The sequence below is a fragment of the Mirounga angustirostris genome, unplaced genomic scaffold, assembly GCF_029215605.1.
Source record: "Mirounga angustirostris isolate CCGP_5_RB_7025 unplaced genomic scaffold, mMirAng1.0.hap1 SCAF_2, whole genome shotgun sequence".
Taxonomy (NCBI): domain Eukaryota; kingdom Metazoa; phylum Chordata; class Mammalia; order Carnivora; family Phocidae; genus Mirounga; species Mirounga angustirostris.
The window spans coordinates 1,623,030-1,636,523 of record NW_026991710.1 but is presented as its reverse complement, the minus strand read 5'-3'; the positions used below and the strand labels follow the sequence as shown (position 1 = coordinate 1,636,523).

The 13,494-nt window shown below is 50.9% G+C and overlaps 1 protein-coding gene across 1 annotated transcript in view; it reads right to left on the bottom strand.

Annotated features, from left to right (window-relative positions):
* CFAP99 (cilia and flagella associated protein 99) overlaps window positions 1–13,494 on the bottom strand; it is a 39,679-nt gene that overhangs the window by 3,086 nt on the left and 23,099 nt on the right. Inside the window, exons 7-12 of the mRNA XM_064581821.1 lie at window positions 13,059–13,139; window positions 12,824–12,873; window positions 11,803–11,890; window positions 11,510–11,598; window positions 10,678–10,882; window positions 146–287 (exon numbers count right to left, since the gene is read on the bottom strand). Of these exons, the coding sequence (XP_064437891.1) occupies window positions 146–287; window positions 10,678–10,882; window positions 11,510–11,598; window positions 11,803–11,890; window positions 12,824–12,873; window positions 13,059–13,139 (655 nt within the window). The remainder of the gene's footprint in view (window positions 1–145; window positions 288–10,677; window positions 10,883–11,509; window positions 11,599–11,802; window positions 11,891–12,823; window positions 12,874–13,058; window positions 13,140–13,494) is intronic.

Sequence of the window (13,494 nt, the reverse complement as noted above, 5' to 3'; positions counted from 1 at the left end):
AGCCCCAGCCTTCCCTTGAGAGCAGCTGGGCTCTTGCCAACCACGGTGGCTCACTTGAGGCCGGAAGCCGGCCTGGGACCTGAGCTGGGGTGGGGGGGTTGGCAGAGCTGGGCGCGGCCTCATGGTGCCGGGCCCCCCATTGTACCTATCTGCCTTCGGCTCTTCAGGAGCTTCATCTGCGCCAGCTTAACATTCTTCTGCACCTCTGTCACCTGCTCCACCAGCTCCTTCATGGACCTTTCCTCCTGGAGGCGCCTCTCAGCACACTGCTGCTTCAGCTCAGCCATCTGCTCAGACAGCCAACCCAGCATGGTCAGAGCCGGAGGTGCCCCCTGGAGCAGGCCTGTATCCCCCCACCCCCCACCGCCGTCTGCCCCAGCCCCAAGAGCTGCATGAGGTCCGGAGAGCAGAACCTGTCCCTGACCCTGAGTCACCTTGGAGCCCGGATCTAAGCTCATCAGCTCCTGGGAGTCCCCTGGAGGTCAGGGCCTACTGGGGAGGTTCCACCTCATATCCTCCCTTCCTCCACTGTAGTCCTGGGGAAACCAAGTCAGAGCCACTGGGTTTGCCCCGAAGCCCACCCACCCCTGGACTCCAGCTGAGAGAGGAGGGCACTCATTGCTTGGAAGCCCTGCGGAGCACAGCACATGCCAGCCCCCTGGGCAGCCTCAGGCTTCTGTCACATGAGCCCCCAGGCATGTCCTGCTGGTCACCCCGCTCTCTTCTTTCTCACGGTGCCTCGTTAGTGAAGACTCTTAAACGACGGAACAGGGGCGGTTTTGCCACTTGGACGCATGTGACCGGAACCCTCCTGTGTGTCCAGGTGCTTCTCGCCTCTTTGGCCCTGCGCTGCATTCATTAGCCTCGTAAGGAGATGTCCCGAATTGTAGCCGGCTTATTTTTGTGGCTGTATGTTTGGGGGACTATATCACAAAGCTTTCATCCATTCTACTGTGGATGGACATTGCAGATTGCTTCCAGTTTGGTGCTATGGTGAACAATTCAGAATACTATTTTTAGTCCTCAAGACGCTGTAAGGCACAGCGTGGGGTTTACACCTCCATCACTGGCCCAGGGTGGCCACGGAGCTAGCGAACTCCCGGCCCTGGCCACCTGTGCAATGGGGGCTCATCTTCAGCTGCACAGTAAGTGGGAATCAGCCTGCAGGCAGCTTGGACTTCAGGCTTAGAGACGGCGACACGAAGTAATCGTTCTGTAATACAATTTGCTGGTGTGCATAAAAAATGGCTCTTGACCATCCCTTTCGATTTATACCATAAAGTAAGGAAGTGCTCACACAGCAAAAGGACAGAGGGCAGTCAGAGGGACACAGGGGCCAACCTGAAAGAGCTCCCAAAAGCCAAGGCTTGCAGCAAAATCAATACTGTCCTATTGGGTGATAACACAAAGTGTAAAACAAATATTCGTGAGTCCCCACTGAAAGAAGTGATTGAATATATAAGTAAGTGAGGGAGAAGAGAGGAGTCCTCCGGGCAGAAGAATTCTCAGTAGGTGCCCACTCCTTGAGTGTGGGCTTTGCTTGGAGACCCCCTTCTGTGGAGTTCCGAATGGTGGGGGGAGACAATGGCAGTGGAGAGACCTGGCAGGCACGACCTTGGCCACGGGACCAAGGTCAACATCACAGGGATGAGTCTGTTGAAAGCAGATGCCCTTGAGAGAGTGTGATGAGAAGATCACTTTGCTTCTGCAGTCTTGCTCCCAAAACCCACAACCCCGGTCTAACCATGAGAAGAGCATCAGACATGTCTCCACCCAGGGGCATTCTACAGGACACCTGACCAGCTCTCCTCCAAACTGTCAAGGTCATCAAAAACAAGGAAAGTCTGAGAAACTGTGACAGCCAAGAAGAGTCTGAAACATGACCTTTATTTTATTTTAAAGATTTATTTATTTGACAGAGAGAGAGAGCGAGAGAAGGAACACAAGCAGGGGGAGAGGGAGAGGGAGAAGCAGGCTTCCCGCAGCGCAGGGAGCCTGATGTGGGGCTCGATCCCAGGACCCCGGGAACATGACCTGAGCCGAAGGCAGACGCTTAATGACTGAGCCACCCAGGCGCCCCTGAGACATGACCTTTAAATGTAACATGGGGTCCTGGGACAGGAAAAGGGCATTTGTGTGGGGGGAAAAAAAACGAGCTCAAATCCTAAGGAGGTGTGGAGTTTAGTGAAGAGTCATGTACCAATGTTAGCTACTTAGCTGTGACAAATATCCCATGGTGCAGTGGGCCAGTGTCTCCCCCAAATTCACATCTACCTGGAACCTCAGAATGTGATCTCATGTCCAATTAGCTGAGGATCTCAAGATGAAGTCATCCTGGATTTAGGGTGGGCCCTAAATCCCATGACAAGTGTTCCTAAGAAGAGGAGAGGACACAGAGAGATGTGGACGCATGACACATGACTGTGTGAGGATGAAGGCAGAGATTGGGGTGAGACCGCCACATACCACAGAGTTCCTGGGGTCACCAGCAACTGGAAGAGGCAAAGAAGGATCCTCTCTGAGGAGCTTAGCAGAGAGCGTAGCCCCGCTGCCACCTTCCTTGACCTTGGACCTGGGGCCTCCAGAACTGTGATCTGAGCCCTCCGGGCCGTGGGGCTTTGTTGTGGCAGCCCTGGAGACCTGGTGTGGTGCTGGAAGATGTCACCAGCAGGGAACACTCTGCACTATCTTTGCAACTTTTCTGTAACTCTTAAAAAACTGCTCCAAAATAAAATCGTATTTTTAAAAGTACTTTCGAAAACTTGGTAATAAATGGAAAAATGCTCATGTGGAAATATGAGGTGAAAAGAGGTGGGCTACCAAAATCTGCGAGGGGTCTTATCTCATGTGAGTAAAGTACAGACAAAACCCGAACGAACCCTGGGCGAGGAGGCCGGCCCTGCGGGGTCCCCAGGCCCCAGCCAGGCTGCATCTCAGGGACAGCACAGACATAGCTCGGGGACAGCTAGGAGGGAGGAGAAGAGGCAGCATCTCCTGGCTCTCCATAAATGTGCCTGCAACAAGGGGGTGGGCAGCGCAGGACCAAGGACAAGGCCGAAGCTGGGGAGGAAGACACACAGGACTTGGGGCACCTAGGGGCTCAGTCGGTTAAGCATCTGCCTTTGGCTCGGGTCATGATCGCGGGGTCCTGGGATCGAGCCCCACGTCAGGTTCCCTGCTCAGCGGGGAGCCTGCTTCTCCCTCTCCCTCCGCTGCTCCCCCTGCTTGTGCTCTCTCTCTGTCTCAAATAAATCAGTAAAATATTAAAAAAAAAAAAAAAAAAAGACACACAAGACTGTAAGTGCCGTCTCTGCCTGGACCAGCTCTGCTACCTCAGGCCCTGCCAGCATCTACGCTGGTGAATGAAGACGGGGGTACCCACCACCTCAGCCCCTCCAGAGGGGTGCAGAGGGCAGGGCGGCGGGAAGGGCTCCCGTGGGCCAGGCTGTAGCCATGGAACCTCTGACCAGCTGAGGCAAAAGTTCCAGTTAATGCTGTAAGAGTCATCATCCAACAGGAACAATACAAGAGAAACTGAAATCCCTTTCTCTTCAAATATTTAGTGCTGTCTAATCTGCCTAATATATTTATATAAAGCATATTAGTCACGTAAATGCGTGTAACTGCAATTCCAGGATGGGGAAGGAAACGTCAGAGGATACCATGTGGCAACCTGCCTTCCCCGCCCCCCCAGCAGTAACAAGAGTAGTGTCATCAGAGGCCTGGTGGAAAGTGAGGACCCAAGTGGTGTGGAGACCTCTCCTGACATGCTTGCCATGTGACAGTGGAGGCCAAATGGGGAGCTAGTGTAAGGTACTCCCACCTTTGCCAGGCAGGGAGGTATGCAGGCAGGTCTAGCCAGAGTTCTTGCAAAGTAATGAGGAACCCCCCACTCAGGGGTCAACAAAGGCCAACCAGGAAGTCTGGATTGCTAGGCCCACCTGGAAGTAATATGGCAGCTCCCCATCTTCCCCTACCTGTGTGAGAGGGAGCCAGCCAAGACAAGGGTTTAAATAAGATCCAGAGTCCCATAATATACAAATGTTTGGGTTTCAGTAAAAAAATCACTCATCATACCAAAAGCCAGGATGATGTCAAGCTGAATGCAGACAATAAATGCTGAGATGACAAAGATGCTAGGTTTGACAAAGATTTTTAAAGAAGCCATTATAGAAATGCTTCAGTGGCAATTATGAACATGTTTGAGACAAATGAAAAAAATAGTTTCAGCAAAGAAATAAAGCCTTAGCAAAGAAATAGAAGACATAAAGAAAAAACAAATGGAAATTTTAGAACTAAAAACCATAATAGATGAAATAGAAAATTCAATGGATAGCTTCACTGGCAGATGGAGGGAAGGAGTAAAGAATCCGTGAACTTGAAGATAGAACAGTGGAGAGAAATCACCCAATCTGAACGTAACAGAGAAAAGAGACTGAATGAGCAAAACCTCAAGGACCTGTGGGACAATCAAAAACATTTATCACTCCTGTCATCAGAGTCCCAGGAAAGAGGAAACAGGATGAAGAGGAAAAAGTACTTCAGAAAGTCATGGCTAAAACTTCCCAAATTTGGCAAAAGACATAAGCCTAGAAATTCAAGAAGCTCAGTGAACCCCAAAGATGCCCACGGTGAGACATATTGTAATTAAATTTCTGAAAACTAAAGGCAAAAAAAAAAAATCTTGAAAACAGCCAGAGAAAAATGACACATTACTTATAAGGGAGAAACTATGTGAATGACAATGGGTTTCTCATCAGAAACCACAGAGGCCAGAGGAAGACGCACAGTATTTTTCAGGGGCACCTGGGTGGCTCAGTCGTTAAGCGTCTGCCTTCAGTTCTGGTCATGATCCCAGGGTCCTGGGATCGAGCCCCGTATTGGGCTCCCTGCTCACTGGGAAGTCTGCTTCTCCCTCTCCCACTCCCCCTGTTTGTGTTCCCTCTCTCTTACTGTCTCTCTGTCTGTCAAATAAATAAAATCTTAAAAAAAAAAAAAAAAAAAAGAATCGTCAACCCACAATACCATACCCAGCAAAAATATTGATCAGGAAAGAAGGAAAAACAAAGACAGCCTCATATGAAGGAAAACTAAGTATTTGTTGTCAGCAGACCTGCCCTAAAATCATGGCTAAAAAAGTTCTTCGGAAAGTGATAAGAGAAGGGAACTTGGGACGTCAGAAAGGAAGACAGAACATGGGAAGCAAATATGTGGGAAACACAACAGACTTTCCTTCTCCTCTGGAGGCTTCTAAATTATGTCTGATGGTAGAAGCAAAAATTATAACACTGTCTGGTGTGGCTCTAAATGTGTGTAGAGAAAATATTTAAGATAATTCTGTCATGAAACTGGGAAGGAAACAGGACTTGGGAGGTAAGATTTCTAGACCTCACTCAAATTGTTAAAATGACAACACTTGGGACGCCTGGGTGGCTCAGTCAGGTAAGCATCTGCCTTTAGCTCAGGTCATGATCCCAGGGTCTTGGGATCGAATCCCACATCGCTTCTCCCTCTGCTGCTGCTTCCCCTGCTCGTGCTCTCTCTCTTTCTGACAAATAAAATAAAATCTTAAAAAAAAAGTTTTAAAAAAATAAGTAAAATGACAACACTTGCAGGCGGTGATAAGTTATGTATGCACGATGTAATACTTAGAGCAATGACTAAAAAAGCTATATTAAGAGATACACTATAGGGGCGCCTGGGTGGCTTAGACGGTTAGGCATCTGCCTTTAGCTCACGTCATGTTCCCAGGGTCCTGGGATCGAGCCCCGTGTTGGGCTCCCTGCTGGGCAGGGAGCCTGCTTCTCCCTCTCCCTCTGCCTGCTGCTCCCCCTGCCTGTACTCTCTCTCTGTCAAATAAAAAATAAAAAATCTTAAAAAAAAAAGAGAGATACACTATAGATAAATCAAAGTGAAATTTAAAAAGATGAGCAAATAACCCATAGGAAGGCAAGAAAAAGAAAATAAAGAGAAACAAAAATAGGACAATCATGGGGCACCTGGGTGGCTCAGTCGTTAAGTGTCTGCCTTCAGCTCGGGTCATGATCCCAGGGTACTGGGATCGAGTCCCGCATCGGGCTCCCTGCTCGGCAGGAAGCCTGCTTCTCCTTCTCCCACCCCCCCTGCTTGTGTTCCGTCTCTCGCTGTGTCTCTCTCTGTCAAATAAATAAATAAAATTAAAAAAAAAATGTAACTGGCCCAGATATGCCAATAGTAGATATTGGCAGGGTGGATTAAAAAACATGACTGAGGGGCACCTAGGTGGCTCAGTCATTAAGCATCTGCCTTCGGCTCAGGTCATGATCTCAGGGTCCTGGGATCGAGCCCCGCATCGGGCTCCCTGCTCGGCGGGAAGCCTGCTTCTCCCTCTCCCACTCCCCCTGCTTGTGTTCCCTCTCTCGCTGTGTCTCTCTCTGTCAAATAAATAAATAAAATCTTAAAAAAAAAAAGAATGAAAGAGGTTATATCACTATAGACCCTAAAGACACTAAGGAAAAAAAAAGGGGGTCATAATAGGATATTATAAACAACTCTACATGCATAAATTTGACAACTTAGTGGAATGGGCAAATTCCTTAAAAAAAAAACACAAACAACCACAACTCACCCATTATGAAGCAGAGCATTTGAACAGCCCTATAACTTTAATGGAAATTAAATTTGTAATTTGAAAGTTTTCAAAAAATAAATCTCCAGGCTTAGATGATTTCACTAGAGAATTTTGCAAAATGTTGAAAGAATTGACACCAATTCTACACAATCTCCCCCAGAAAATAAAAGAGAGGAGAACACCTCCAAATTCATCTTATGAAGCTGGTATGACTCTGATACCGAGACCAGACAAAGTCAGCCAAGGAAGAAAACCACAGATTAACATCCCACGTGAAACTATATGCAGAAACACTTGAAAAAAATCAAAATAGTAGCAAATACAATTAGCATATATAAAAAGAATTATATACCATAACCAAGTGGGGTTTATGGTAGAGATGCGAAGCTGGTTCAATATTTGAAACTCTGTCATGTGATAATAATTCATCACTTTGTCATGAATCTACTATATTCACAGCCCAAAGAAGAAAAGTCACATGATCATATCCATTGATGCAGAAAAGCATTTGATGATACTCAACACCTTTTCATAATAAAAACTTGTGGAACTTTGTCAACTTGCTAGAGAGTACATCCACAAAAACTTACATCCCAACATCAGTACTTAATAGTGAAAGACTGATTTCCCCTGATATCAGGAACTAGGCACAAATGTATGCTCTCATTCTTACCCAACACAGGCCTAGAAGTTCTAGCCAGTGCAATAGCCCAGAAGAGCAAATGATAGGAATGCAGTTCAGAAATAAAGAAATAAACTGTTCTTTACAGATGACATGATTGTCTACATAGAAAATCCCAAGGAATCTATGACAAAACTCCTTGTTTGTCCTAGAAAAATAATAAGGGAGTTCAGCAAGGTCACAAGATATAAAATCAATACACAAAAGTCAATTACATTTTAATATGCTAGCATTGAATACATGGACACAAGAATTAAAAATACAATACCACTTACAATTACTCAAAAAAAGAAAAGAAATACTTAGGCACAAATCTAACAGAACATGTACAGGACTTGGATGCTAAACAACACAGATGAAAGAAATAAAAAATTTAAATAAATGGAGAGACATAGTGCATTCATGGATTGGAAGACTCAAATGGTTGGCCCCAAAAGTGGATCCAGATCTCAGACCATGTACAAGAATAATCTTCGAGTGGATTCGAGATCCAGATGTAAAAATGAAATACAAATACTAGAGAACACATGGGTCAATTGCTCTCTAACGTGGGTATAGGAAAAACCGTTCTTTTTGTTCTTCAGAATGTGGACACAATAAAAGGAAAGCTTGGTAAGTTTGCACTGCAAAACACATCATAAGCAAAGCTGAGTGACCAACTGGAGGAAATTGTCTACAATATACTATAAAGAGTTACTTTCCCTAATGTGTGAAGAGCTTTTTTTTTTTTTTTAAGATTTTATTTATTTATTTGACAGAGAGAGAGAGAGAGAGCACAAGTAGGCAGAGTGGCAGGCAGATGGAGAGGGAGAAGCAGGCTCCCCGCTGAGCAGGGAGCCAGACGTGGGGCTCAATCCCAAGGCCCCAGGATCATGACCCGAGCCGAAGGCAGCCGCTTAACCGACTGAGCCACCCAGGACCCCATGTGTGAAGAACTCTTCAAAATGAAAGAAATGAAGGCTAAGAGCTTATCGGAAAGTGCCTGATGGATCTTTGGCACAGAGACCACGCAGTGGGGAGGGGCCGTGTCTTCAACAAGTGGTGCTGGGAAAACTGGACCCCTACCTCACAGCACACACAAAAATCAATTCAGAGTGGACTAAAGACTTGAGCATAAGACCTGAAATCACAAACTCGTAGAAGAAAACAGGAGAAAAGCTCCCTCACGTTGGCCTTAGCTATGTTGGGGGGTGGGTAGTTGACATCAAAACCACAGGCAATAAGAACAAAAATGAACGACTGGGACTATTTCAAACTGAAAGTTTTCAGCACAGCATAACCAACCAAATGAAAAAGTCACCTATGCAATGGGAGAAAGCATTTGCAAACTGTAGATCCAATAAGAGGTTAACGTCCAAAATACACAAGGTACTCTTACAACTCAGTAGCAAAAAAAGAGCCAAATACCCTGACTAAAAAATAGGCAAAGAATGTGAATATTTTCCCAAAGGCGATAAAAAAATGGCCAAGGGGTATATGTAAAGATGCTCATCCTTACTAGTTATCGGAGAAAAGCAAATCAAAATGACCATGAGCTATCACCTTACACCTGTTAGGATGGCTGTCATAACAGTCAAAAGACAACAAATATGGGCGAGAATGTGGAGAAAAGGGGTGCCCGAGGGTGGGAGTGTGAACTGGTGCAGCCATTATGGAAAACAGTATTTTAACGTTTCCTCAAAAAATTAAAAATAGAATTACCAGTTTTTAAAAAATAGTTTCTAGGGCGCCTGGGTGGCTCAGTTGGTTAAGCGACTGCCTTCGGATCAGGCCATGATCCTGGAGTCCCTGGATCGAGTCCCGCATCGGGCTCCCTGCTTGGCAGGGAGCCTGCTTCTCCCTCTGACCCTCCCCCCTCTCATGTGCTCTCTCTCACTCTCTCTCTCTCAAATAAATAAATAAAATCTTTAAAAAAAAAAAATAAATAAAAATAAATAAATAAATAATAGTTTCTATTTATTCATTTGAGGGAGAGAGAGTCAGGGGGAAGGAGAGAGAATCTGAAGCAGACTCCACACTGAGCTCAGAGCCCGACCTCACAATGCTGAGATAGTGACCTGAGCTGAAATCAACAGTCGGACGCTCAACCGACTGAGCCACCCAGGCGCCCCGTCACATCACACACCTTAAACATATGGGAGTCTTACTCGTCAATCACGTCTCAGTAAAGCTGTGAAAAAATGGACAAAAGCCATGAAGAGAGAGTTCACAGAAGAAGTCACAGAAATGGGTCTTAAATATATGAAACACGCTCAGCCCCACACCTAACACATGACAGGCACGTCAGCACGGTGCCGAGATGCCCTGTCACGCCCACAGGCTCAGCACAAATCTCTGAATTCAGTGCAGTGCACCCAGGCGGGGTCCTGGGGGCCCGGCCCCTTGCACAACACCTGCAGAAGGCAATGCAGCATCTCTGATGAGACTGCATGCCCTGGACAACGTGAACAGGGCAACACAGCCAAAGCCCTGCGTTCTGTTACTTTCTACTCATCGACGTCCCCTGGAAGAGCTCCCCTTGAGAGCCCCCCTCCCCCGACGCCAGAAGCTTGCACGGGCCTTATTCATTGCAGATGCTGCACTGACAACATGTGTAAGGAAAGAGGGACGTAAGAAGTGTGTGTAGGCAAGTGTACAAACTCGCTTTGAAGGAAAGACAGAAAAGATCGTCCAGAAATTAATGGAAATAAGAGCTGAGGGGGTAGGTGGAAATGGGCTCCCAAGAAGGGACACTCCTCTGGGTCTATTGTTCATATCGTTTTGACTTCCTATTTGTAAGAAAGGAAACTGAAAAGGAAGGAAAAGCAAACCCTGACATCTAATAGAAACAGACACAGACAAGTTTATCAAAAAGGCGCTCAGGAGGCCGCAGGTCCTCAGGGGCACATGTCTGAGGATGGACAGGGCTGCAGTTGGGCCGCGGAGCCCAGGCCCCTTGGAGGCCCTCTGCAAGGAACAGGCTTTCAGGGAAACACAGGGTGGGGGTCCCCACCTGGGCCGCCTGTCCTGGCAGGAGGACGAGCCCAGACCAATATGTCTACAGCTCCTGAAGTGGTAACGTGGATGCCCACAGACCCTTCTATGGGACAGGACACCAGATGCAAATGTGCCACATGTGGGCTCTCCAGAAGTTTCAGGTCTTCCTTCATGTGTGGATGTGTGGGCCAGACGACTCTGCTGGTGGGGGTGGGGAGGGAGTCTGGACCAGAAGTGCCGGCCCGACTGTCCGCCCAGAGAGCCTCTAGAACCCCCCTGCCCCCCCCGCCCCCAACCACCACGGGAAGAGCCAGGCCCATGGCCCTCGGCAGCCCCACATCTTCTGGGGGTCAGACAGGCCCCCCGGCCGGCCCCCGGGCCCCCAGCCGCTCCCGCAAGGCTGCGTCACCTCCTCCTTCTTCTGGTCGGCCTTCTGCTTGTTCTCCTGCGTGAGGTGCTGCCGGGCCAGGATGGCCTCCTCGCGGCTCAGCTTCCCCTGCAGCCTCCGGCACGCACTTGCGGCCAGTTCCTCCTCCCGGTCCTTCGCCTGCATCTCCTTCTGCCACTCGAGGAACTCAGAGAAGTCCCCGGCTCCGTCCACAAGCTTATCCACCCTGGGGAAGGGGGGCAAGAGGCGGGGCTTGGGGTCCCCCCAGGTCAGGGCCTGCACTGGCTAACCGGGATGCCACAGGTTCCCCCGGGGGGCAGTGGCCCTCACAGGCGTGGGGCGCTCTTCACCCAGTCCCAGCCACACCACCCACCCACTGTCCACCTGTCCCTGTCCTGTGCATCCAGCCTCCAGCCACTTGTTTGTCTACTCACTGGACTGTCCATCGGCCTTCCCCATCTACCCGTCTATCGGCCATCCCTCTGTCCACTTTTCTGTCCTCTCATCCATCTGGGCAGCCACCCAAACTCCCACCCACAGCCCAGCTCATGGGTAAGCACAGGGTCTGCCACGCTGGTGGTCTGTGGGGGGAGGGGGCATCAGGAAGGGGTCTGAAAAGGAGGTGACCCCTGACAGAGGTCTGGGCTGGGCTAGGTTTCTGCTAAGTCCTCTTCTGTCCCGTCCATTTCCCTCACTGAGGCAGGATTATCTTCCTTGGATACAGCTGTGACCCCAACACTGGCCTGCTTGTGGACCCCACCAAAGCACCACAGCCACCGGGCCCCCTCTATTCCCACAAGAGCCATGCCCTGCACCTCCTCCTCTAAGGGGGGTGAGGAGCTGCCGCCCCCACCTCTGCAGCTCTTGCTCCACCTGCCGCTGGTATAAAGAGCCTTCTCGGAGGATGGCAGCGGTGTTCAGCTTGACCGGGACCTCATTAGGCTGCAGGAGAGAGGGGGGCGGCTGCAGTGGGGTGGAGGGGGAGGGGAGACTCGGGGTAGCAGGTGCCCCTTGCCCTTCCCACTTGCCCTTGCCTCCGGCTCTGGCCATCCGAGGCCCTGGGCACAGAACAGGCCAGGAGGTGGGTGTCCAGGGGCAGGGGACTGATACCCGTGCCCACCCGGACCAGTCAGGAGCACCCCTCACCTTGTAGAAGGTCAGCTTTGGAGTCTTAAGGATTCGGGGCATGGACTGGAGCTGCAGCTTCTTCTTGGAGGCCTGTAGAAGGCAGGGCCTGGCACCCATACCCACCAGGTGCCCTTAAACACACCCTGGGGAGGTGGTGGGCCCTGCACCCCTGGGAGGGCCAGCTCCCTCCTCTCCATCCTAACTCCAGCTACTCACCCGTGTTCCCAGCCTGCCCCCTGCACGTGCGTCCCCCAGGGTAGCACCCTATCCTCCAGTCCCCTCCCCAGCCTTTCTGGGGTGTCGGGCCTCCCAGACGGGGGCAGGGAAAGAGTGGGCCTGCCAGGCCTGAGGACAGCGGTTCCCAGTCAGGGGAGCTTGAACCTCCGGGCTTGGGGCCCGTCCCCCTAGCTGCTCCCTGGGGATGGCTTCCACAACCTTTCCTGGCTGCTCCCCAGGTTGGCTCTCGGCCCGCTGCTTTGTGGACACCCCCGGGACAGGCCCCACGGCTGCAGTGTGCAGAGCTGTGGGTCGAAGGGCACCTCCTGGGGACCTGCCATCACCGCCACCCCCCCTGCCCCAGCTGCTTGTGGGGACCATAGCCGGCTGCCACCAGGGGGGCCCACAGGGGGAGGGCAGGGCCGGCCCAGCTCCTCAGGAGTGAGCCGCCACCGAGAATAGGCCTTCCTTGTCCTGCTCCCTTTACTTTTCCCTTATTGACAAACATACTGGGGTTTTTGTTTTTCTCATAGAAATATTAGGTGCTAAGCACGGAAATCTGGGAACCTGGGAACCCCAGAGAGCACGGAAGACACGTGCCTGCAGTGGTCTGGGAGGTGCGTCCACACCTGCAAGCTCAGGCTGCGCTCAGCCTGGCTCGGGGAGCCTGCCCCTCTGTGAACCGAGCCTGGAAAGGCTAAATGAGGGGCTCATTGTGTTGCTGCTGGCAGGGCATTGGGAGCAATGTGTCCGTGCCACCATGAAGACTGACCCAGGGTGTGGAGCGCCGGGGGTTACCTGCATCAGGGGCTCCTCCCGGGACCTGGGCACCGCACACCGCATCTCCTCGATGTTCGCCTTTAGCAGCAGCTCCTGCAAGCAGCGCGTGACTCTGGCCCTACTGACCACCGGCCGGCGTCCTTGGGCCCCAGAGGGGATGAGGGCACGGACCAGCTCCCCACTCCTCCCCCATTCTTTGCACAGAACCTCCCACCCCCCCACCTTCCCACCCCCCACCAAGGGCTCTAAGAAGGCAGGCGTCGCGGAAGGCTCCTCACCTCGGCCTTCCAGCGATTAAATCTCTTGGTCATCTCTAGCAGCTGCCGCTCCTTGGGCGGCTGGTAGGTGCTCCTGGGGATCTGGTGGGGTGGCGGGAGAGGAGTCTGCCGTCATCGGCTATGGTTCAGAGGGGTGTGTGGAGGTGCCAGGCTGGCGGCCAGCTGGATGTGGGTGCGGGAGGGTGCTGCCCATGCCAGGAGAGGCAGGGCTGGAAGGGAAGCTGCTGAGCTCTGACTGGGATCCCCTGGGTGCTGGTGGTCATCCAGGGGAAGGAAAGGAAGGATGTCAGGCCAGCAGCAAGAAGGAAGGTGGCCGAGCATAGTGCCCAGGCCCAGGAGACACTGGACGAACAGGCAGGTGACTGGGTGGCCAGGGGATGAGGGAGGAGGCCTGGAGGGGCAGGTGAGGCCAGGAGAGTGTCATGGAGCCCAGGAA